We start from the raw sequence: 25,985 nt of genomic DNA, 5'->3' as shown, positions 1-25,985 counted from the left end.
TTTAAATGTCATTTTGGATTATCCGCCAATTATAGATTGCTTTACCCCAATTTGTTTTTCCATTTCTTTTCAAAGTAGAAAAGTGCTCATTGGATGAGACTCACTATTGGAGAGATTACAGATAAAAAAACTTAATTTTAAATCTAACGCCACAAATTACCCTCAAGAAGAGATATAAAAACAAATAAAATCACTATGATTTAAATCATGTATTCCTAATCCTACCGATACGAAATTAGTATCTCAGATTGCCGTAGTAGATTATCTGCACGTCTGATTTCTAATATTTGGTGATATCTTTATTTATACCGACTGTTTTTGCCTCTTCGATGATCTATATTAATGGTAGAACAATTAGTCTACAACCAAATTCCAATGATGTGTAAATACATAGGTAAACAAATAAAAAATAATTTGCAAGAAGAGAAAGAAGAAGGATCTTTTTCTTGGCACCCAACCAAACATAACTGAAAATAGAAGACCAAAATTGCAACTAAGGAACAAATTCTACGAGATTTCTGGTAGCATGAAATGGATGGTCAAAATTACAACTCACAAAATCATGGACTACTAGTCCAACGTGTCTAACGCTTGTTCTCATATTACTTCCCTCTTATTTGGAGAGTTGGAGTTGGTTCACTACTCTAAAATATGATAACCTGAGGAAAAAACCAATTTTTTTTCCTTTGTTTTCTGAATCTTGAATATTCATAATGGCACTTCAGCTGCAGCTTCAGCCAACTATAAAAAATGGAGTTTTTCAGTACCCTTCTGCAATTAGACCTTTTGGTAATAGAAAAAAAGTTTCTTTTCAAGCACAAGCCACTCCTACAAGAACCCAGGTACACTTTCTTTGGTCAATCCCAGCCAATTATGTTTTTCGTAGTACATTTATGATACTGAATTAATATAAAGATTGAATGGTGTATCAGAGGATAATGGAAGGAATTGCAGTAAGTGGGGAGGTTGGTGGAGCTGGTGGTGCATACTCATATAGTGCATTAAAAAGATTGGACCAGCTATGGTCTAAAATTTGCTCTTCTTCAACAGGTAAATAAATGTACTTTCAAAAAAACATACCTTTATTCTATTGGAGGAAATGGATAGTGGCACTTAATTTTCCTGTTTGTAGTAGTTGTTGAAGAACCCCAGAAGGTGGTTTCCTCTGTCCCTGGATCATACAAAGATTCTGAGCATGTTGGAAATTTGGATGAAATGTTTGATGTCATTGTTTGTGGAGGTACTTTGGGAATCTTCATTGCCACAGCATTAAGTTCCAAAGGTTTTCGAGTTGGAGTCGTGGAAAGGAATGTTTTAAAAGGGGTAATGTATTATACTCATTGCCTTAGTGGGATTCAGTTATGTTATTTAGAACTAGTCATCTACTTAGGAGTCCAATAATGCTCGACTTTTTTGGGAAATTGATGAACAGAGGGAGCAAGAGTGGAATATATCAAGGAGAGAGCTATTGGAACTTGTTGAAGTTGGCATTTTAACTGAAGATGACGTTGAAGAGGCTACTGCTGCCAGTTTCAACCCTGTATGTTCTCTATCCTAGCATAGTGTTATATTTGTGCATAAAATAAGCCTAATTTTGCTAATAACGATTTTGCCTTGACCAGTGTGGACCTACTAATTTTTGTTTGGAAGGCCTATAGAGAACAAAATCTTTCTTTCCTTTTGCGAATGGACCTTGGGGTGAGGATAAATAGAGCAAAAGAGGGAAATGTTAAACATCTTAACAGTACTGTTGGTCAAGTGTGTAATTTTGAAATGACTTCTGGGATATGTTTCCTACTAAGGGTCCTCTACTGTTTCCTAGGCATTGTTACTTATTCTCTTTTGGCTTCTGTGTCACTTTGCAGAATAGGTGTGGATTTGAAGGGAAGGGAGACATTTGGGTCCAGGACATTCTCAATCTTGGTGTTTCGTAAGTCTGTTTTCCTCTCTGAATCAGCATGCAGCCAAAGTTCATAACTGTAAAGTTTTACTGTGATTGCTACATAAGAACATCAAAACCCTTCTTCTTTTTCATGTTGCATGTAAGTTAATACATGATACTCATCCATCAGCACTATGAGAACTCAAGCATCAGGTGAAATGTAAATGATCACACATAAGCTTTAACATGAAACTGAGATAGATTTCATATCAGCTAATCTTGATTGTTTTGTAAAATTTGCAAAATTATAAAGCCAAAAAAAACCCTGAAACAAACAGATGCATTATGCAGATAGAACCAAAATGGAGGATTTTCTGAAAGCTTCTTGTCTATTATTTTTTATCCTGATATAGTTATATTGATAGAATTCTTGGAAACACATTGAGTTATGCAGTTATACTGCTCCTATCCGGGCGCATCCTTCAATATCCAACTATCCAATCTTCTCGAAAGATGTATTAGCCCTATTCTTTCGTCGAACAGAAGCAGGATCAGAACAAACTGCCAATTAGGAAGCCACAAGAGCAGGCTGTACACACAAGAATCTGATTGCATCATACTGATGAAAGCAACCAACTAAGTTTAATTAACATAATGTTTTGAACTTCAAATGGTGGAAAATTGCAGATATAGCCTTTTCTGAAGATATATAGGCAGTCTGTAAGCAAATTTAACAACAAAATAGGTCCTGCTTGTTTAGGGTTCCCACATCACTTCCTATTATAGGATTCGAATAGAACAAAATGGACAGTGAGGATTTATATAACCGACAGCTTGGGATTGAGTAATAGTTATTGTTGTTGTTGTTTTTCGTACTCTCAATGTTATGGAAGATGGAGAATCAGCTATCTTCTACCCTCAATGAAATGAAGTACTCTGTTGTCGTATGCTGCATCTGAACATCATGCGAGTTTTTATTATGATAGTTTAGATGATTTTTCAGTCACATATAATTTCTTTCTTTAACTTTTGTAAAAACCTAGCTCAAGATCGTAATGTTCTTTTATATTTATCTGTTCGTAGGCCAGTAAAGCTTGTGGAGATTATGAAAAAGCGTTTCAATTCCCTTGGAGGTGTCACATTTGAAGGTTACAGTGTCTCTAGCATATCCGTGTATGAGGACTCCGCAGTATGCTTACTTACTCATAGATGTGGCTATTTAAGGATGCACTTTATCACTTAGTAGCATTCTAGGTTAGGCAGAAAAAGAAATGTATTTTGTTATTTGATTTTTAATTTGGGCATTGGGTTTTGCCTTAATTAAATTTGTGCTTAACCTCAAATGACTTGTGTTTGATTTGGCCAACCTACCAACTGCAAGAATGAAGAGGCTGAGATAAAAAGACCCCAAAATCCTAAATACAAGTACAGAATTTTTCCAACATAAAAAACACAAGATTCTAGAATTCTTTCGGAGAGAAAAATTTGGAGGTAGTACTTAAGTCACAAAGAGTTATGAAGATTAGCTGAAGGATAGTATGATATCTGGGTTTCTTTCAGTCAAAGGGTTTCAAATTAATGTCAAAAGAATGTTGCAAATGCTGTCAGCTATCTTTCTGTTACTATTGAATTCATACTAGATGAGTAAGGTTCATCCAGATTTTGCTCTTACTTTTCTTCTTGCAGGTCTTGCAACTAAAGGAGGGAAAGACTATATTCTCGCGTCTCATCATTGATGCAATGGGAAATTTTTCTCCTATTGTAAAGCAGGTGCAGAATCGTTTTGTTAAAGCATACAACTATAACTGTTTCTAACGGTGAAGAAATGATTCTGGTATCACATGATGTAAAGGTCAGGAGAGGTAAGCCACAGTTAAGGGCCGGTTATGTTGCATCACAATGATACTGTTGGACTAGAAGATGGTAGACTAAAACAGCTCTCCTATTATTCCAACTTAATTTCCCAAAAATATCACGTATTCTAGGATTACTTGGACCTCGTAATCCTTACTCCGACGCTTTTGATAAAAGTCTTCTATATCTCACTAATCTTCTATATCTCACTAACTTTCTCTTAGATTCTTTTATTAGTTCATTTCCTAATGTCTTGAACTGGCTCTTATGATTGAAAATTGCTTTAGATTAGATGTGGAAGGAAACCAGATGGTATGTGCCTTGTGGTTGGAACTTGCTGCCGTGGTTTTAAGGAGAACTCTACAAGTGATGTCATATTTAGCAGTGCTTCCATTAAAGAAACAAGCCAGTCAGTAGTCCAATATTTCTGGGAGGTAAAATGATCAAAGTAATTGGAAATCATGCAATGTGAACCGCTAAGATGCTTTAAAATATCTTGCACATCATAATTTGGAAAATTTTTGTGCTTAGCAAATAACAATTTTCTCATGATCTTCAGGCATTTCCTGCCGGCTCGGGTACTAGGGACCGAACCACTTATATGTTCACTTATGTTGATCCTCAACCCGGATCTCCACAGCTGGAGGAGTTACTAGAAGATTACTGGGATTTGATGCCAAAGTACCAGGTAAACTTTGGAGTATGCTATTTAAGGCTTATGTCTGGCATACTTCTGCTTTCCTCTTTTACTTACTCTGGAAGATTTAGCTTGTTGATATTCCTTGCAACCGATTTTCTTCAGAAGAAAATTAACCCCTGAAAGATCTGATGTCGGTTAAAAATATCAACCAAGGGACTCATATTATTGCTTTTGTTGTTTGGATTAGCTGTGTAGGTTCAGTGCTTTGGATTTTGACAGTAACTGCTATCTTGTTGTATAAACTGCTGTTTCTCCTTAGTGATCTATTCAACTGCTAATTTCTTCCATTTTTGAACTTGTAGGGCGTGTCTTTCGATGATCTGGAAATCTTGAGGATAATATATGGCATTTTCCCAACGTATAGAGACAGGTAACCATTAACTTTAAGTTCTGTGCTTAGGACATGATTTATATCCATAAGATGCTGTTGTTGTTTCACTTGCCACCTAACTTAATTTGTTTTTCCTTCGATAATTGAATAACTGTAGCGTCCTTTTTATGCAACAAAATGAGAGTTGCATCATTTCCTCACTGCTCAAATATATACAACTCCTTGCATTTTGATACATGACTTTTGGTATATTTATAAGCCAGGAGTTATTATAAAAAAAGTTCTTGGTCGCTTTACTTTCTTACTATTCTGATAATTCTGTTCCCTTTCATTTTGATGGCAGTCCATTGCCAGCAGCTTTTGATCGTATTTTACAGGTGTTTCATCAAACCCTTTAAAGCCATGATACATTGCAATTACATATCAACAGAATACATGAGTTTGAATCTCTACAGTTTGGGGATGCTAGCGGCATACAGTCACCAGTTTCTTTTGGTGGTTTTGGGAGTTTGACTAGGCACTTGGGGAGATTGACTACTGGTAAAAGTTTATCTTATCTTACCTCAATCTATAACATCTTGCTAATATATGAAACCTTCTTTCAAGAAGAAAAGACTAATAACGCATATGTCAACCAGCTTTCCTCTTCTAGATATTTGACCAGTTTAATTCAACAAAATGTGTTAGGTTGGTGCTTTGAGGTTTGTAGATCTTAGGACTGCACGTTTCTTTTTCTGAAGTTGTTTTTCTCTATGCTTTATTTGATTCCCTTGTTTTTTCGTTTTCATCCATGATAGAGGGATGGAGAATGCAATAAAACTGTCGATTAAACACTAGTTGAAGCAAAAAGAAGGTTTCCAAGGAAATGGAAAATCATTAGCTATAATACGAGGGGAGAGATTATACTGGTACTTGTCAGCTGCTTTTTATCTGGCATTGCCAGAATGTTTCAAATGCACTACAGCTAATCAATTACTATCAATTTAGCTGTGTCCTGTTATCAGTGACCCATCCTAATGGACTACCAGCCTTCGAATAAATCTTGAAACGTACTTGGCATTTTAGGCACTAGCTGAAAGAAAATTAAGATTGCAGATTTCTTGTGCTGCTTAATTTTGATCATTACATGCTTTAGCTGTTATCGACATCCTCTCCTTAACTTTTAACAAGCAAATGAGCGTGTGCATAATAGGTATATTCCTGCTTGGAAAAAGAATATGGCTTCTAGTGCACTGATATTTTTGGTCTTTTCCTTTGGGTACAAGGTATATATGAAGCACTTGAAGGCAATTTTCTAGACTCCAGAAGCTTGTCCTTGTTGAATCCTTACATGGTGAGTTTTCAGCTGATGCATTAACACTTGAATAACTCTACTATCACCATACTTATGTATTATGTTCTGCAGCCGAACTTGAGTTCTTCCTGGTTATTTCAAAGGGCAATGTCAGCAAAGAAACAGTCCAATGTTCCACCAGATTTCGTCAATGAACTTCTTTTTGCCAATTTCATGAGTATGCAGGTATGCCATCATCATTTGGTAAGGTGTTGAATGCTTTAACATTTTTAGTATAGGATTTTGAGTTCTTTACCCTTATCTTGTTGTCGTCTACTTGCAGAAACTAGGGGATCCTGTCTTGAGACCTTTTCTTCAGGTGAGTTCTCTTATTGTGGTATACGGTTTCTATATCTAGAACTAATTTCCTTTCATCTCAATTGATATAGGATGTTATACAGTTTGGACCTCTTGTGAAAACATTAGGCCTTGTAATGTTAACGAGACCTCAGATTATTCCATCAATATTCAAGCAGGTAAATATATGGCTACCTTTTTTCATTACTCATTTTTGCACCCGCACCTTGCTCCTTTTCTTCTATTGTTAATGTCATATCCTTCAAGATACGAGTTTCCTAATGGCTTGACTGGGGTGCTCTCCATAAAGTCCAATGCAACAGCCACCATTTTATGGCTATTAGATTGTGACAACGAGTTGTACGTCAAATAGTGCTACACACCAAATTATATTCATCTTCTGAATTACTCGCTCTATTAGTTCCCAACAAGTTTTTCTTTCTTCACATTTATCTAACATCCTTAATTGATACAGGAATTATAAATCCACGAAAAGCATGTAATAACTGAACTACACATTTTTAATGTTCCTGCAGTAAAATATGTTTATAGTTTGTGGCATTGTTTTAAGCATCAAATTGCTTGTGCATGGTGGCCAAAGGCATTATAGATAAAATCACTTAGAAAATACTTCTTCTTCCTTTTTTAGGCTGGTGAGAGTAAAAGGGAGTGGTGTTGCAAAGTTGAGATTGTTATGTTTCACAAGAACCTTATAAAACTTAACAAGCTGCAATTTCTCCTTCTGGTCTGACTTTTGAGTATCACAAATTCAGAGAGGACACAGAATTAGATCTGTCATCTAAATAGATCAATACGAGTCATTTCACTCTGTAGCATCTGTACTATTCTGATATATCTAAATGTGTAAACGCTGTGCTGCATCTTAGTGAGGAAGACTAAACTCCAGATGATTTTTCAGGTTGGAATTCCTGTGCTTGTTGACTGGTCTGGACATTTTTTCATGTTGGGATACTATACATTTCTCTCTACCTTCGTCGACCCTGCAATTAGGTAATGAGCTTTTGTAACACACAGTTCCGTTTTGTGCTTGATATTTGCATTGTCACTAGATATCGTAGTCACTGACAACTATCATTCTATATTAGGCCATTGATAGGTTCATTTCCAGCCAAGGTGAGATACGAATGGAAGCGCCGACTTGAGGCTTGGCAATATGGAGCTGGTTTAGACTACAAACTGAGTCCTCCTGGAGCTCATGAGACAGCTATAACATCAGATCCTAGTAAAGAAACTCTTACTACAAATAACAAAACTGCAAAATATTAGCAGTTGTATAGTATGAAATGCAAATGCTATAACCAGCTACGGAAGCCAATGATTCAGGTCTCACACTACCTTTATTATACTAGTAAATACCATCATTTTTTTGCCCACTTTGTTTAGTGAGGTTTGCTTTTATATTTTTGGAAATATTAATTCTTAAACCTTTAGTAATGCCTCATTAATTTCAGATATAACTGATTAATGAAGTTTGACCTTTAGTTCCCAACTGAATGGTTGAGGTATAAGAGTGACAACCTAGAGATCTGAGGTTCAAATTTACTGACACTTGTATGAATGCGTTTACGCTAGTCTTATTGGAGAGGTTTATGGCTCACTTGCACTTGTGGTTGTAGTACGCTACTATTATTTCGGACACCACTATCATTAAAGAAATTTTATTTTGTCATTTACCTAGTGTCTTGGCATGTATAGTGAATATAGTGAAATGAAACTTGTATTGGGGAGACATTAATGAATATTACACAATTCTTGGATAAGTGAGTCTGATAAAATCATGAATAGGGTTGGTCCATAAGATTTGATGATCTTCGGATAACCAAATTGCAGATGTATAACCAAATTTAGAATTATAGAAAGTTAAAAATATACTATTTGCTAGTTTATGTTTGTGGTGCTTGATAGCTAAAACATATACGATTATATTTGGTTTCCATATAGAATCTTTCTCAGATAATCATCATTTTATTAGTACAGACTTTTGCCAGGAGACGGTGAAGATTTGTTAATTGGGAAGATATTGGTTAACAAAATGGAGTTTGTTTTCCTAATAGACAAAAATCATGTAGCCTATGAAAGATATTAAGACATTTATTTAATTTTTTCAGTATACCAAAAAAAAAAAAACTAGTTGTAAGTTTTAATTTTTAAATGATTAAGTTGCGAAATTATCTTTTACTGGATTATTTAAATTTAAAAGGACCTATAATAATTCGACATGAACGGATTAGGCAATACTCAAAAATGGCACGTTATTATTTGTAAGGTCACTACAACTCCAAGAGATAAAACTTAACTTTAAGAGGGCATTAATCATTTGACATGGATTGAGCACGTAATCTGTACACGTGGCACATAATTATTGGTCAGATGACTACAACTCTTGAATTCTTACTTCTCTCAGCCTCTTGAATGATCGAGAATAGTCAAGCCATGCAAATTCCTGCTCCAGAAACTTGTAGACCAATCCTAGAATTTTCCTGAACCACACTCTGCCTCTGTTTCAACATCTATATAAGCAGCAACTATGCGATTCTTATAATCAGCAAAAAATCTCACTGAAAATACATCGTCAAAATAGTGGATACTTATAAAATCCGTTCAAATATCTAAGCTATACAATACAACAGAAAATGGAGAAAGCAAAAGTTCTTGTTTTAACAATGGTGATAGCCTTTTTACCCTCACAAACCCAAGCTTCAATGCCATACACACGCCCATTCTGGGACTTAATGTTCCCACAAGAAGACCCTTTCAAAATACTTGAACAAACCCCACTTGCAATTCCTAAGGGAATTGATCAAACAATCGCTTTAGCTCGTTCAGATTGGAAAGAAACAGCAAAAGAACATATAATTTCTCTTGACATTCCAGGGATGAAAAAGGAGGATATTAAAATAGAGGTTGAAGAAAACAGAGTGTTGAGAATTAGTGGGGAAAGGAAAACAGAGGAGGAAGTTGAAGGTGAAAAATGGCACAGAGCTGAGAGAACTTCTGGAAAGTTCTGGAGACAATTTAGGCTTCCTAAAAATGCTGATTTGGAACAAATCAAAGCTCATTTGGAGAATGGAGTGTTGAATATTACTGTCCCAAAATTGGCTGAGGAGGAGAAGAAGCAGCCTAAGGTGATTAGTATTTCTGAACAAAGGAATGCTGCTGCTGGTGGTGAAGATATTAAAGCTACTAAAGCTGCAATGTAAAGAAGTGCACATGTGATATTTTGTCTGTGATCTTTTTATTTTAAATCACCTGTGTTGTTGTGAGTTAATTAAGTTTAATTTGTGTTACTTAATGTTATGTTGCAAGAAACTTATGTAATGTAACCATTTTCTGTATGTAATTTAGTGTCATGCGAAAAACATGATTAGTGTAATGGATTATGTAAATTAATGTTCAGTTTCATTTTGAAAATCACATGTGAATATTGATTTCTTTGACTCGTTAATAAGATTCAACTTCATTTTATACGGTTAAGATGGAGGCGAACACCCATCAATATCATAGCATCATCCTATTCTTTTTCCTTTCCTTTTCCATTTCCTCCCTTGATATAATAAAAAAAGATGTACCAAAAAAACTATCTACTTTTTGATAGGTTATCCCCTATACATATAATTCTCTTATTCTTCAACTAACTTTGTATTAATATTAATTTTTCTTTTTTCAAGCTCTAAACTCACAAATGAAAATTAAACCTTACTCTTAGTAAGTTGAGTTCATAGTGTAACATAACTACGTAGTCGAAGTACCTTATAAACCAAATGATCGAAAATCTAATTTGAAAGTTATTAACTCGTTATATATAGATAGGGAATTGCAAATTTAAAATTATTAAAACATCTCAAGATTCGGGGTATTATTTGTTTGAATGAGTAACCTTTTTTTCTCGTGCAAAAAAAAAGAATTTTTTATTTTGCCATTTTAATACTTTTACTGTCACAAAAAAAGTTCACGATCCAAAAGCATAAATTCAACACATTTAATTCTTTACTACGTCTTTTAATTCAGTAATAAAAGTTTAAAAATAAATTTAGAAGTATTACAAACAAAATATTTAAGAAAAAATCGGACTTTGTGTCCTAGCAGAGATAAAGATAGATTAGTTTCTACAAAGCATACTACTATGCGTTTGTAATGATTTAGCAAAAAGTGGTAACCTAAATGTTCTTAGTAACTTTACTACCTCTATTACTAATGAAATGCTACTCCCAATATTATGAATAAAACTTCCTTTTAGCCAAAAAATAAAATAAAATAAAAATTCACATGCTTTAGAGTATCTAATTTATTGTAAATTAGAACGTAATTAGTTTGTGAATAAATATTTTTATATTTTAGAAATCATATACCAAAAAGTACTAAATCATAAATTTTAATAAAAAATATTTGAAATATATTTAAGAAATAATTTATTTTTCCTGAACAACCACAACTAAGGACCTGTGTGTACGTAGATATTTTTTTCCTTTTTCGATTTCAAAAAAAAAATATACTTATTTATGAAATTTTACAAGTTTTTGAAATTTTTCGAAACTGAAATTTTCAAAAATCAAAAATTAGTTTTGATCACTTTTTTGAAATTTTCTATCTCTCCACTCAAGCATTATAATATTTTTTCGTGAAATCCATATCTAAACATAATTTCAATTCCAAATATACTATTTTTCAATTAACTCCAAATAATACTTTTTTTTAATCTTTTTAGAAACTACCATTTTTATGTCCAAACGCCTATTGAGAACAGTGATCTTTTCAACGGCGTCGCATCGCGACACACAAGTATCCTATTTTATAGCAATACATTCTGCAGAACTATCTTCGGGAAGCTGAAGTAAAAATTTAAACATGGCGGAAACCGTAACCCTAGATTCCACTACCCATCCACCTCAACTTCCCGACGAAAATCCCACCGGAAACGATGACGAAGACATGCTCGACGCCCCTAAATCCACTAAAAGTTCCGATTCGGATTCCGACTCCGATTCCGACTCAGAGGATGACGCACAGCAAAATCTACAAATTCAAGCTCTACAAACTGAGCTTTTAAATAACCCTTCCAATTACGATGCTCATGTTCAAGTATTTCTCTCTCTCTCACTCTATGTTCATTCACAAATTAGTAGGAAGAAATATATGTTCCATGGAGAATATTTTGCGAATCATTATCTATTGGAGTAACAGATAATCGTACAAGGTGTAAGATAAGGTATAAGGATAGTATTTTGATGACATTTTTGAGTACGGGATTGACAATAATGCCTAGACCCCAGGGCTTAGTTCAAGTGGCAAAGGTTGAGGGACTTGTGACTTACGTCACAGGTTCAAGCTCTGGGCCATGCGAAATAAGGTGTTTAAGTGGAGAAGGGTAGAGCGGCAGGCCCACTACTCCTTTCGAATGGTCCTAAAGGTTGGACTAGACAGTTTCTCAATAATCAAAAAAATAGATAAATGATTATGTCCAGGTGATCACTGAAATAAGTGATATGAGTAAGAGTTGAGATATTGGTAAAGAAAAATGAATTCTGTCCAAGTGCGAAAAGTCATTTAACCATTTTGGTGGTAACATATTCTTTTCATAGACTAAGGTAACTTTTCGTGGAGAACATTTTCCTCTGTACAAAACACACCATGAATGCTCACTAAAACTATTGGTTTACCTTTTTCTATGAGGTTAAATGATTTTTCATTTTGGAAGCGATTATCAGTTGGAGCTGTTTTCTGTATTTTCTGTAGTATGTGTGTTTGTCTGTTTAGAGATTGATGATACGATGTTTTTTTGTGTCTGTGTAGTACATAAAAGCTTTAAGGAAGCAAGGGGATATAGAGAAGCTTAGACAAGCAAGGGAAGCCATGAATGCTATTTTTCCTTTGAGTTCTGAGATGTGGCAGGAGTGGACTAAAGACGAGACATCTCTTTCTTCGGGGTATCGCTTTTCATTTTTTCTACTGTATTTATTTCTTATTTAAATTCTTTTTCTTTTTTGTTTAATAATGGATGTTGTTTGATGATTTACAGATTATCTGTACGATATTGAGGCATACTTAGTCTTTAGGTTCTTCGTGATAGAAAGGCAGTAGATAAGCATGAAAGATGGTATAGGTTAGGGCCATAGAAAGGCTAGGAAAGGACAATACATAAGATTTATGTGGAACTTATTCTGTATGTTTTACATTGTATTGCTCTCCTATAGAGACTTGTGCTCCTGTATGCTCAGTTGGATCTCTAATTAGTAAGGGAGCGGAGGAAATAAAAAGCAGGACGTTTGTTCTGTAAATTTTGTATTTTCCTTTCCCAAATAATACTTATCCAACTGCTACATTTTATTGTTCTCTCATTTCCACTTTACTGTGAACAAGACTGAAGTTGAGGGAAGATCCAAATTCGTTTGGAGATCTCTATTTCCCAAGCTAAAATAGAGAACACATAGTACATAATCTTCTTTGAACAGGGTTTTTCTTTTTTCCGTTTAACAAGTTGACTCGACCTTCTGAAAAAAGTTGATTTGACACCATGTTGAGATCATGTAACCATCCTGCTCGCTATTCTCCACTTTGGCGATGCATGCTTGCTGAGACGATCCTCTCTATAGCTTGCATAACCTGTTCTGATTAATTTGTAACTTTTCTTACATGTTATCTGAAGAATGTCTATGTACCAGTCTGCACTTTAAGATAAGATGAGAGAAAAAAATAAAAGAAACAGACATAGATGAAGAGGGCATCTCATTTCTTGTTGTATGTTTGTTCACTCACTTTGACTTTATTATTATTGTTGTTGTTGATTTCTGAATAGCTTATTATTGAAGTTCAAGAGAGAGAAGTCATTAATGGCATCAACTTTAACATCCTTACTGAAGAAATTAACGACTGGAGAGTTCTAATCTTTAAAACAAAGGGAGTGCAGAGTGGATAAAGAACTAGGGGAAAATGGAAAGTATTTATGATTTTCCAATCTGCAACAGATCTTTATTTACTAGAGAAACTTCTTTAGATTTGGAGTTAACGAATTAGCTTTAGTATATGAGCCATAGTTGAAAAAGGATGGGGAGGAGATTTTGACAAAGAATGGAGAAACTCCATGGGAGGGTGAAGACAAATGGAGTAGAACGTTTTATGGCGTAATGCTCAAATCTGACCTTTTCTCTTACAGATTTAGATGTTAGAAAAAATGATGGGTTTGCTTGTACAGGCTGATATATATGTAAATGACATTGAGTTTATTCTGACACTATTCATGTAATATGATAATTTTTGAGACACACAGAGATTCCCTTGATTTATTCATTCGTGTATATATTTTGCCTGTTTAGCTCTATGACACATAATGAAATAGAAAAAAAAAACCACTTTTGCTGCCTTCTTATATTTTTATTTGCATGTTTGTTTTGCAGACCCGAGGCTCTCCCTGCAATTGAGAAGCTATTTGAGCATGGGGTGTCTGACTATCTTGTAAGTAGTGTGTTAATGTCACTGTGAATTAAAAGCGTGAAAAGAATTTAAGGTGCAAGCCAGGATCTGGTTCTAGATTGAAAACACTAATGCTTTCTGTTGTATGTGCTATATGCAAGATGGCTCACTGGGAGATCCAAAATATAATTGCTTTGTCCGTGCCTAGTGACTTTAAGATAAGCTTAATCTTTGTTGAACGTGCCCTGTTTATTGTTTAAGAGTTGCCTTGCCTTTATTGAAATGACTTTGATGGAAAATCTCAAGGATATAGTTGTCAAATATTTCTTTGTATTGCAAAAGACGCAAAAGATAACAGAAGCCTGCCCTTGGTAAAGTAGAACGGTAGAAGGGTCTGTTGGAAATCTTTCTCAGATACCTTAATAATCCTTTTCATTGTGCTGCTTCATAGTAGGATGGTTATGTGAAGGACTTCCAATATTTCTACATTATTTCAAAGTTGTCTAAATCTCATGCTGCTATTAGAATTTAGAACAACTTTATTGACGGAAATCGTATTAAAGAAGTAATAATTCGAAGTCGTTTTTTGCTTATGAAGAATTTTTGGAAAAGAAACTTATCTTTGATATTCTGGAAATATCTGCATGACAAGAATTGTCCTAATATGCCCCCAAGGCTTTGGTATGGTGCTAATAGCGCAGTGCATATATGTGGGCTAGGCGCACGTCACGGGTTGGATCTTTGCCATAGACAAAAGCCTGGTAGTTAAGTGGAGAAGGGTAGAGGATGGGTCCATTCACCGAGTTTCAAATCGTGCGCCACTGGCCTTTGGGGATTTCTCGGTTATCAATTAGATGGAATTTTTTTTAATCCTAAATATTTTTTTTATGTGAAAAATTAACACAATTACTGCTTTTATGAGTTGAAATGGGCCAACAATAATAAAATTATTACCTTATCAGAAAAAAACGAGGACAATGAAATGGGTTTTGCTTGAATCAAAATAAATGTATTGATTGTTTTTCGCTTGATGCAGTCTGTTGCTTTGTGGTGTGACTACTTAAGTTTTGTTCAAGAGCATGACCAATCAGTCCGTACACGTTCCGTCGGTGGAATTTCAAAGGCAAGAAATCTCTTTGAGCGTGCCCTTGTAGCTGCCGGTTTGCATGTTACTGAAGGCAGCAGGATATGGGAATTATACAGGGAATTCGAACAAGATGTTTTCCTCACAATTGATGAAACTGATGCGGACGTAAGAGCTTGACAATTTCCTTTCTTTCCTTTTATGTGCGTCGTTGTCTCTTTAGCCGTTTCTTAAGCTATAGTAGAGCTAGCCCTATCTAGTTTGAGATTAAGGCGTTGTTGTTGGTATTAATAACGAGCGCAGTTCTTTCCTTAGCCCTTGTTTTCTTTTAAGGTTGTGTACCTCTCCAGATGTGAGGAAAAGGGAGCATTTCTCTTTCCTTAAGGTCGTTATCACTATGCACCCCCTCTTTGTTTTTCCTGCAAGCATACAACATGTCTTTGTTCATATTTCCCTGCTCATATCACGAGTCATGTTCTTGAGGAGCTTGCTGCCATTCATCTAATAGGGCTTCTTCCAAATCACTGTTTCTGAGAGTTTACGGGCTTTTAATGTTCCCCCTCTGAATTAAGAATGTGCTAATAAAAAATGCTGCTGAGCCATGTTGTTCTTCCTCTGAACCAGTTATCACTCCCCACTCCAAAAATGGGTTAAACTTGTGTCGTGGTTTGACTCTCAAGAAATCATGAACAGATGTAAAGAAGAGGTGTATCTTAACTTTTACCATTTCAAAAAAAAAAAGAAAAAAAGAGAAAAGGTGTTTCTCAAATCTTCGGTTGCTTTTACTGGTTCATGGGACTGATACAGCTTAATATTGGAGTTCCCTTTATATAGCATACTTCAACAACTGGTAGCAGGTTGAAATGCCGTATACTTATATACGGGGAAAGCCTATTTTCGTTATTGAATGAAGGCGGAGAAAAAGAAAGCACATATTGGTTCATGGGACTGATACGGCTTAATATTGGAGTTCCCTTTATATAGCATACTTCAACAACTGGTAGCAGGTTGAAATGTCGTATATAAGTATACGGGAAAAGCCTATTTTCGTTATTGAATGAAGGCCGAGAAAAAGAAAGCACATATTGAGTTGTTCCCTCTTGTGTTATGAGTTCGCATAATATTCCATTCAGTGTAGTTATTTGGTTGAGTTGATGTCGAGAAACTATCTATTTTTAGTAACTTCAGTTAGTTAGGTTTTGACTCGAATGTTAGGTCAGAGGTATTGGTCTCACAAAGATGCCTCTGCCTTCTAGTACTAGTACCTTTGCTGAAAATCAAAGAATGTTGGGTCTAGAACTTAGAACTTTCCTCAATTGATATCCTGTTCTGTATTCTCGTGTAATACGATTGCTATATGACGTTGGTATTCGGTTACTATATTGGACAATGTTCAAAATGATAACTTGATCTGTATCTATTTCCCACATTTTATAGTTGATATTTGCTATTGGATGTTTGCTTCATTGTGATGTAGTTGAGAGAGAAGCAGGTCCAGCGTATTAGGAATTTATTCCATCGCCAGTTGTCTGTCCCTCTTGCTGATCTAAGTTCAACTCTTCACACATACAAGGCTTGGGAAGCAAAACAGGGAGCCGATCTTGATGCAGACTCCAGTAACTTGGATGGGCTTCCGCCACATGTTGCCTCTTCATATCAGAAGGCCCTCGACATGATGAATGCCAGGACTCATCTTGAGAATCAAATATCTTGTAAAGTTGCACCTGAATCGGAAAGGCTTCAAAACTTTATGGTGCATATCCTGATACTCTCGTGTATATTTTTGAAACAGGACTCAAAAATGATTGTTTGACAATGATAGTCACACTTCAACAATAGGTATTAAAATTGGATGGCCCGCAAATTGTCGTAGTATCACGGAATCATGACTAAATTGATACGTCTGCTATCATGACTTAGTAAAGGTACATTGTGTGCGAGAAGCCGAGAATAAGATTGTGTCACATATGAGTAACTTATACTGTTACGGTCTAGAATCATGAACAGGCTTTTTGGTTGGTTGGATTATTTTACCTTAGTGTACCTAAAATTAACAGAAAGAAAAAACTGTTGAAATTAGGCAATCCTGCGTGAGATGAACCCAAATTTTAACCACTTAAGTACAATATAACTCCTTCTGTGCTATTAAGGACTTGATCAATTTACCAGATATTTTAGACTCAATTATCTGTTAAGAATTCTACGCGTGGTGTTTTCCTGCAGGCTTACTTAAAATTTGAGCAATCATTGGGGGATCCATCGAGGATACAGATCTTATATGAGCGTGCCATAACTGAATTTCCTATATCTAGTGAACTCTGGCTTGATTATACTCACTACATGGATAAAACCTTGAAGGTTTGTTCTCCGGATTTTTAACTAATTTCTCATTTCTTGATTGTGATGAAAACTGATTAAGTTATGTGCCTTTCTTTGCAGACCTCCAGTCTTGTTCGGGACATTTACAAAAGGGCGACAAGGAACTGTCCCTGGGTTGGAGACCTGTGGGTGCGATACTTGCTGTCTCTTGAACGCAGTCGTGCTTCTGAGGAAGAGCTATCTGCTGTATGTCTCCATTCTTGACTTTGCTGGATATTCAATCACTGAATTTTATTCTGATTTTAAGTGTCATCTTTTACCAGAATTTCAAGCTGGAATGGTACGTTCCTTTATGCTTTGGACTTATCTGCTGAAGATCCGGCATTGACTGTCTGTCCTTTATTAATGCATGTTTTAAGTGCTTTCTGACAAAATCCCTCATTGTCAAAAGAATTGGATATTTGACACCCGATTGTTTGCTATATATTCCCCAACTTGCTTGGAGTTGAGGTGTAATAGTAGTTGTTGTGTATCGTTTCCTATATTTTCTTATAACTGTGTTATTGCTATTTTGATTTCTGTCAAATTGTTCTTTTCCTTTTTCTTTTTCTTTTTTGGTATTAGACAATGATATCTTTTTTACGTGAAACTTAATGAGAAGAATTTAGCGCCTTAGTTTCCATTCTGTAATAGCACATGTATCAGTATTTGTGGTGACTGTCAGGATTCTTATTCAATTTTTTGTCATTGTTCCAGGTTTTCGAGAAGGCCCTACAGTGCACTTTCTCAAGCTTTGAAGAGGTTAGGACATATCTGCCTTTTATTGTTATTAGTAGTCAAATTTTTCTCCGCCCATTCCTGTGCAGTATGTTTACTATGTTATGGTGCAAAACTACGTAGGTCTTCTGGTGCATCCTTTGGATTGTTCCTTTACTTCTATTGCCTGTTATTGAGGTGATGCAATATTAGATTTAACTACTGCTGACAATTTGCTGTTAATTTTGAATTGCAACTTAGTATTTGATAGAACTTCAAAATGAATAAAAGATTCACTGTATGCCAACATATGCAAATTTCAGTAATGAAATTTGCTCTATGTTCTCTTCATCAGGCACTTATATTTCTTTGCTGAAGCCAAATTTTAGCTTTAGGACAATGCAATTGCTGCAATGAAGTCTGATGCTCATGGAAGTTTGTCAGTGACCTGTTCGTCCAAAATATACGTCGTAGAGAACTAGCAGAAGTTAACTCATCCTGTTGTCTCTTGATCAATGAAACTTTTATTTGTTAGGAAGCGCATTGATGAGAATACTTGTTGGTTGCTGTATCCCGTGGTCTCCTTTTGAGATTTAAGAGAGAATGCCCACTTCTGAAAACAAGGAAAATTCGTAGATATTTCTGCAAATTAAGTTGCTATATCTTAGGATTGATTTTATAGAGTTGGTTCTAACCTTTAGCTGCATTGTGTTTTAGGGACTAAATGCACAGTTCATTAGATTATAAATCTATTTATGTTTGTTGCAGTATCTTGATGTATTTCTCACAAGAGTTGATGGCTTAAGGCGGAGGTTGTCTTCGTTGGAATCTGGGCCTGAAAGCAGCGACTTAGATTATATAATTATACGGGAAACTTTTCAGGTACACTTTCAAATTACTGAAGAATTTTGACCCCCTCTTGGTGTTTACCCTTGCCCTGGATTTCAGTTTTAGCTTTTGTTTGCTTTGCTGTTGATTCTTGCCTTCAAAGGACTTAACACAACAGCTATATCTGATTTTTTAATAAGGTATATAAGTTTATTAATGATGGTAAAATATCCTGTATACAAGCAGTAAACCAAAAGGGTAAATTGGTTAATGAAAGCATGAAGGGTTAAACAGGCTCTTTCTAGTTTCTACAGCAAGAACAACCAACTATGCTTGGTTTATGAACCTCAATGGTGGTGCTTTTGTATTCTCAACTCCCCATCTGTGTAAGCTTTAAATAGATCCAATGCTTGGTTCAATTTTTTTTTAATCATTAAAAAGAAGGGTTGGCTCAACTTGATATTTTTGCAAATGGCATGTAGTGATGTCCACTATCACAGTTGACTAGTTGACTGCTTAATTAACAATTTTGTGTGTCCAAGAATTAGTCTTGACACGATTCTTAATGTTTCTTGCAATACTTTTGAATTTGTCTGTTAATCCTTCTTCTATTGTCTCCTATTCTTTTCTTTGGACTACCACAATTTCTGATATTTGGAAGTGTGACATGACTTGCTATACATCCACATTTCAGCTTGACTATTGTGTTTCCGATTTTTCCACCTCAATGGATTCTCAATTTCCTAATTTCAAGCTTCGCCTGCTCATCTCCTTGCCAGTATTATAGAACTCAAAATAGTTAACATGACATTCTTCTGCACTTTCTTATCACTAAAATATTCAACATTTAATTTTGGTCTCACCTGTCCCCTGATGAAATTAAGAGTTTCGCATTAACTCTATCTCAATAGTCATGTTAGGCCAAATGCAGTTTGATTTGTAATTGAAACTTTTTATACCATTCACCATCTTAATTGTGCAATCATCCTTGATATTCATTCAAGTCTTTCTGATCAGTTATAAGAAATAACTCCTTTTCTACATAACCCAACATTGAAACCTTTTTTTTGGGTAAAGAAACCCACAGTGTAACTAAAGGTAGTCTCTTTACTTTTCTTCCAGCGTGCATCAGATTATTTGTCTCCACATCTGAAGAATACAGAAAGTTTATTGCGGATGTACAGATATTGGACCCGCTTAGAATCAACTCTGGGGAAAGATTCAGCTGCAGCTCGTGGTGTCTGGGAGAGCCTGCTTAAAATCAGGTTTTCATTAGATGTTCCCTTGTTCCATTTAGAGACATCAACATGCTTAAATTTAATGTTTTGATCCAAGTTTCTTCCTTGTATTTTCTTTGTTATAATGTGGCTTGTTTTGCAGCGGATCTACGCTAGAGGCGTGGCAAGGATACATAGCTATGGAAGTTGAGATGGGTAATATTAATGAAGCACGATCCCTCTTTAAGAGATGCTACAGTAAACGATTTCCTGGGACTGGCTCCGAGGTATCTTCTTGTAACAAAATCACTTAGATCATGCTGTCAAATTCTACCTCCTATTAGGACTATCACCTCTAGCTTGTTGGTTGTGAAACTGTTGAACCATCTGCTAACAGTACCTATAACATGTGCACTTAATTTTCCTCAAACTACATCACACATCATCTCTTGGTTCAGTTGAATCTGATCCTTCTGTACTTTAGCAAAGAGTTCCTTTAGGGCTAGGGAAAATTTTCAGTTATGACCTTATTAATTATATATTTTTGGAACAGTCAATTTGGAAACAAATTTGGGGCCATGAAAAGTAACTTTTATCTGCAATACTTTGTGTGTTTGAGGTACGCAAGTCTTTTTGTGCTTTGAAGCATGATTTTTGTCACATCAGCCCAATCTAATAAAGTCTCTTAAGAGAAGAAATGTGCACCTTATACCCGAGAAATACCTCTTAACTAATTAAGTACCATCGATTATGCTATTAGTGTGGAAACTTTAAGAATGAAAATATGCCAGAAATCTTTTTGGTTTCAAGCAGTTTTTTAATAATTTGGTAAAAATGGGAGCAAAATCAAGAAGATTCTCGCTGGATGCTTTATTTGGCTCCAGTTTGTGCTATCCTCTATGCGATCTGTTATATTTTATCTTTTACTGGATCGTCCTTTGCAGCCTAAGTTGCTATTCATTTTGAATTAGATGATACCTTCTTCTAAAAAACAGAATCATTCAGGACATATGCAATTCATGGATTCGCTTCGAGAGAGAGTATGGTGCACTTGAAGACTTTGACCTTGCCGTTAAAAAGGTAATGCAGTTTAATGTCATTGCTGCTAGAGTTCGCTCATAAGTGTGTTAATTCGTGCTTCAGTTGAAAGTAAGATGGATGATACAGGGAGCAGTCCTTTATGTGCTATAGAAAAATATTTCATATCTCTCTGATGCATTCTAATTACTCAAGATTAGTAATTATGCTAACTCTGTTCCATGAGCAATATAAAGAAAGTTAGAAATTTAGTTATCTTCCTAATGTTGCCTAAAGCCTCATAGCTTGTGTCAGTGACGGAATTATGATTTTTACTTTTTGGTGCAGTCACATTTTTTAGTAAGAAAGACATTTTTGATGGAGCTACTCTTTTTGTGGTTTTTTTGGGTGCATATGTTATTCCTTTTCTGATGTGAGAATTATCTGTTCCCAAGTATCTTATTGGTGGATTTTGAGTAAGAATTTTATTTCTGATGGATCTGCTTCTCCTTTCTCCAATTGTCTCAGGTCACTCCTCGCCTTGAAGAACTGCAGTTATTCAAGTTACAAGAAGCTAAGAACATTGGTCTGCCAGCAGATGATAGAGACAATTCCTCGAGGAAAAATGTGCGTGAAAAGAGGAAGCCAGTATCAAATTTAATTGAAGAACAATCTCCTGCTAAACGTCACAAAGATAAGGCTAAGAATGTTAAGATCACTTACGAAGATGGTAAAGGCCAAGCTAAAGACTCAGTGAAGGTAAATAATACAAATCCAGATGTGGATGCCAGCAAACCAGCGAGTGGAAGCAAAAAAGAAAACAAAGATGTTTCTTCCGGAAAACCAAAGCAGTATAATGACCAGTGTACTGCATTTGTATCTAATCTTAACCTCAAGGTAAGTTGTATGTTGGTGTTTCTTGAAGTTTAAATACTCCTGAATGAAATTACTTGCTTTAGCGGAATTCAGTTACTTGGTTGTTTGTTACTGAGACAGGCAACGTATGACGACCTACGCAGATTCTTCAGTGATGTCGGAGGAGTGGTTGCTATACGAATATTAAATGACAAGTTCACTGGAAAGTCAAGGGTATCTCTCTTTCTCTAGACATACACACATCAACAGATTTAGTTTATCCTTTGTATATGAGCAGACACCATCTCTTAATTGTAATCTTTTGCCTGCATTCGCTGGATGCTTTTAATGAATTCTCCTTACTTCAAAAAAAAAAAACAGATTTAGTTTATCCTTACCTGCTTAGTCTCAACACTGTTGTGTTAAAAGTACCTTCTCTTTTGCTAACATTATTAGAAACACTTACCCTCTAGTTTTTATTATGAGACCGAGACAAGTTTTGATGATCATTGAAAGTTCCCCTTGTATTTGTATTTTTATTTTTATTTTCCGCTACTCCCTGGTTCCTATTTTATGAGATATTTTATTATCTGGCAAGTCAAACAGTTTTTCTTTAATTTTTGCGAACAATTTTACCCTTATTTAAAATTTCTAAACATTGTGCATTCTGAAACTTATATAAAAGTTCTTAATATGTGAATATTTTTTGCAAAAAGTCAAGGAGTCAATGTCTAAAATAAGAACGTGAAAATTAGATGTATGACTTACTTCGGCCCCTGCCATTTAATTTTGGGGGTGGGGGGGGTGGGGGGAAGATACAATTTTTTTTTACGGATAAGAATAAAGAAAGAAAGGAGGAGCAGAATTGTCATTTGAGACCCATATTTAGTCACCTGCATTGGGTTGGAATGCACAAACATCGAGCTAAGTGAACAGCTTGTATGGACACAGCTTGAACCTCCAGCAATTTGAAGTTTCATGATCCACTGAGAATGCAATCATCAGAATCAATTAAATGAATCTGACTAGATCGTTGACCTAGATTGCTCAATGGGTTATTACAATTGATTAGTTTTTTGAAGTTCTTGAAATTCATGGACTTGTGCATAGAATTGAACATATCTTATCTATATTAGATGTGATGTCATAATTGTTTTCTTTCTTGGACGTGTTAAGGGATTGGCTTATGTGGATTTCTCGGATGACAAACACCTGGCTGCAGCCGTGGCAAAAAACAAGCAGACCTTGCTTGGGAAGAGATTGAGCATTGCTAAGTCAGATCCCAAAGGCAGAAAAAAAGGAAGCGATTCTCACAGTGTGTCTTCAAGACAAGGTATCACACTATGTCTTGCTTCAGTTGTTTTCACTGGTTTTGCACATTCTTATTAGTTCCGTTCTCTACCTTAATGTCATTGCTTCATAGATACCTCTTCATTTCGTGCCAACGCTTGGATAAGACAACTGATGTGTAACACAGTGAAGAAATGCTTATTGATGCAAAGATTATTCCTTTTTGGTGCATACTTGCCAGTGCAATTTCAATTTTCAAGGACACGAAGGTTCCTCCCCCCACAACCCACCCCCTCTTTCTGGTTTCCTCTGCTGGTGCTTGAATACATTTTCAAGTATGGACTTTTAATCTTTCTCCCTTTTTGGAAGCTCTTGTTGCCTTGTTCTCTCCTCTTTTTGGGTTTCCTTGGTCTTTCTGCTGTGTGCTTTGATATCTAGTTCTGATATCTTCTACCATCACTTCTATGTTTTGGCTTGTGCAATGGCTCACTATTTTGCAGCTTTTATTGGTATTTAGCACCCGATGTAGCTTACTGCAGAATGAACTACATTATAGCAATGTTCATTGCTCTGCATGTTTTATGTCTTTCTTTTTAAAATGCTCTTCATGTGTTACGAATCTTGGTGAAGCTAGTCAGCATTTCTATTAATTGCATATTTTTGTCTATTGTCTCACTGCGACCACATGCTGATGGGGTTAAAATGGCAGGTGAAGGTGCTGAGCAAACTACTGAGAGTTCAAAATCAGGTGCCAAGGATTCTGCTGAAGGTTCTAAGGAGGGCAAGGGGCATCAGGGGCAACCTTCCAGTCATCAGCGGGCATCTAATATCCAGCTCAAAGGTAAGAATACGTTCGCAGTGCCCAGAACTGTCAGGCCCCTTGGTTGGGTTGACAAAGATAAACCCATATCAGAAGAAACTGATGCTGCGGAAGATGAAATTCCTAAATCCAATGATGAATTTCGGAAAATGTTCATCAAATCTTGACATAACTAGAAAGGTAAAAAATCACCTAAATATAGTTGTGTATGTCGTGATTAGGATGCCAACTTTAGTAAGCTCTCTATAGAGTTGTGTATCACCGTTTTTTTAAGCTGTTATGAGTATATTATGAAGTTGAAAGTTTGTGATCTGCCAGCCAGTTCTAAATTCAACATTTTTGAAGGTTCATGATTGAGTTTATGACCGGTGGATGTTAGGTCACAGTTATGTGGAAATCCTTTGACGGTTGGATCCTGAAGCGCAGTAAATTAATGTTTGTGTTATAGTAAAATCCTGGTTTTGTAATTGCTCATAAAATTGTCTTGAGACATAATTCTGAAAGTTTCCATAGTTAAACAGGGGCCGCTAAGAGCAGTTCATCAACACTCAGTGTTTGCACTAAATAACAAACATATTTCACCATAAAACTGAATTTACAAAATATGTTAAAATGTTTACTTTTATGTAAATATATTTCTTAATCATGATTAACTGATGTTGTATAGTGTAAACAATGAATTCCTCGAAGCTTATTGCCACTTTGGAAGTTTGGGTAGCGTTCTGGAGCTCTTTTCGAACTGGCATTGCTTTGCTAATTTGCTAACTATAGATGTGGAAAAATAGAGCATAGATTTTCAAAAAAGGTTTCGTATCAAATTAAGAAATCGTAACATTTGCCATTCCCGTTCTTTACGTTTCAAAAACCTTTCACTTTAGACTGTTGGGTGACAGGAGAAGAAATTATTGAGTGGGGCAGAGGTTTTGATCATCAAAACAGAAAACTATGTGAAACATGACAAGTCTACGGAAGTTGCAGTTGCAGGGATACCATGTCTAATCTGAAACTGTGGTGGTTTTCTTACACGACAAAAACAAATCTGACATTTGGAGTAACCAATGCACATCAACATAATCGTATGAAAACAGGGCCTTAGAATGACTTCTCTGACCAAAGTTAAATGTTTTAGAGGACCACGCTGGTGTTACCCTTAAATGGTGCGAACTTATATGAATACAACATATTTCCAAAACGCATTTAATCTTCATATAAAAAGTTTAATTGGAACCCAAGGCGGACCTCTGCGGTAAAGAGAGGGGTCACCCGCACCCGCAAAATTCGGCAAAGTTTTTATTTATACATGTATATATCTTTACAAAATAGTAATATATTAGTAGTAGCATCTTATATATAGAGCAAATTTTGGTTGAATACAAAAATGCACCAGCGACCTTCAAATTCTAGCTCTACTCCTGAATTTGGACCCCACCCCAACAACACCTCGTCAAAATCGCTATAGGCAAATTATCTAATGAGATTATGTTACCATTTGCCACAATGATCACAGCATAATAACATTATTTAAGAGTTTATCAGTCATTTACTTGTGGTTTTTTCATAAAGTTCTATACGTTAAGTGTTTCCCTGTGCTGATTTTATGTGTACTTGTGTAGTAGTGATTTTCTTCGTAAACACAAAAAACAGTCGATCGATTGAACTTTGTACGATGGGATTGAATAGTTTCAAAAGTTTAACAGAGCATACACATATATACTCTCAGCTCTCAGCCCCGTAATTATTTAAGCTGTGCAAAGTGCAAAGACATATTAAAAAAAGCCATAGTAGAAAAGTTTGTTTTCTGAGGCTGTAGGCAATTCCCATGCGGGCAAAAGCGATGTTTATATGCAAAGATCAGCGTGCATTCAATATTTACTTTTAAGAAAAGAAAAGAAAACACTCTACATGTTTAATTATCACTTTCTTTCTGTAATATGGCAAAATTTTCATGATATAATATCCATTATAATAAATTTG

The 25,985-nt window shown here is 35.5% G+C and overlaps 3 protein-coding genes across 8 annotated transcripts; all 3 read left to right on the top strand.

Annotated features, from left to right (window-relative positions):
• The first annotated feature begins 425 nt into the window (after window positions 1-425).
• On the top strand, window positions 426-7,907 carry LOC104090721 (uncharacterized). 2 transcript variants are annotated; one of them, XM_009595888.4, is made up of 18 exons: window positions 426-842; window positions 933-1,050; window positions 1,133-1,323; window positions 1,433-1,540; window positions 1,866-1,930; window positions 2,966-3,071; window positions 3,569-3,652; window positions 4,024-4,170; window positions 4,296-4,424; window positions 4,739-4,806; window positions 5,111-5,144; window positions 5,223-5,307; window positions 6,033-6,100; window positions 6,173-6,286; window positions 6,384-6,419; window positions 6,490-6,576; window positions 7,317-7,408; window positions 7,504-7,907. In XM_009595888.4, the coding sequence occupies exons 1-18, from the start codon at window positions 714-716 to the stop codon at window positions 7,682-7,684; spliced, it is 1,842 nt and encodes a 613-aa protein (XP_009594183.1). In that variant the 5' UTR covers window positions 426-713; the 3' UTR covers window positions 7,685-7,907. The 2 variants fall into 2 exon arrangements, with proteins under 2 accessions (XP_009594183.1, XP_009594184.1); XM_009595889.4 differs by having other exon boundaries at window positions 427-842; window positions 1,136-1,323.
• A 1,046-nt stretch (window positions 7,908-8,953) lies between these two features.
• On the top strand, window positions 8,954-9,832 carry LOC104090722 (18.1 kDa class I heat shock protein-like). Its single transcript, XM_009595890.4, has one exon. It carries the CDS (start codon window positions 9,052-9,054, stop codon window positions 9,616-9,618), a length of 567 nt encoding a protein of 188 aa, XP_009594185.1. The 5' UTR covers window positions 8,954-9,051; the 3' UTR covers window positions 9,619-9,832.
• Window positions 9,833-11,186: 1,354 nt separating this feature from the next.
• On the top strand, window positions 11,187-24,361 carry LOC104090723 (uncharacterized). 5 transcript variants are annotated; one of them, XM_009595892.4, is made up of 17 exons: window positions 11,187-11,497; window positions 12,209-12,342; window positions 13,810-13,867; window positions 14,862-15,077; window positions 16,387-16,662; window positions 17,133-17,267; window positions 17,349-17,474; window positions 17,985-18,029; window positions 18,753-18,866; window positions 19,935-20,077; window positions 20,193-20,316; window positions 21,035-21,109; window positions 21,575-21,943; window positions 22,043-22,135; window positions 23,078-23,234; window positions 23,325-23,526; window positions 23,901-23,982. In XM_009595892.4, the coding sequence occupies exons 1-17, from the start codon at window positions 11,264-11,266 to the stop codon at window positions 23,902-23,904; spliced, it is 2,505 nt and encodes an 834-aa protein (XP_009594187.1). In that variant the 5' UTR covers window positions 11,187-11,263; the 3' UTR covers window positions 23,905-23,982. The 5 variants fall into 5 exon arrangements, with proteins under 5 accessions (XP_009594187.1, XP_009594188.1, XP_009594189.1 ...); XM_009595893.4 differs by having other exon boundaries at window positions 11,188-11,497; window positions 23,325-23,460; XM_009595891.3 differs by lacking the exon at window positions 23,325-23,526 and having other exon boundaries at window positions 11,189-11,497; window positions 23,901-24,361.
• The last annotated feature ends 1,624 nt before the right edge of the window (window positions 24,362-25,985 follow it).

Source organism: Nicotiana tomentosiformis, chromosome 1 (assembly GCF_000390325.3).
Source record: "Nicotiana tomentosiformis chromosome 1, ASM39032v3, whole genome shotgun sequence".
Taxonomy (NCBI): Eukaryota; Viridiplantae; Streptophyta; class Magnoliopsida; order Solanales; family Solanaceae; genus Nicotiana; species Nicotiana tomentosiformis.
Note: the sequence above shows the minus strand (reverse complement) of the source record. Positions and strands in the feature narration are given on the sequence as shown.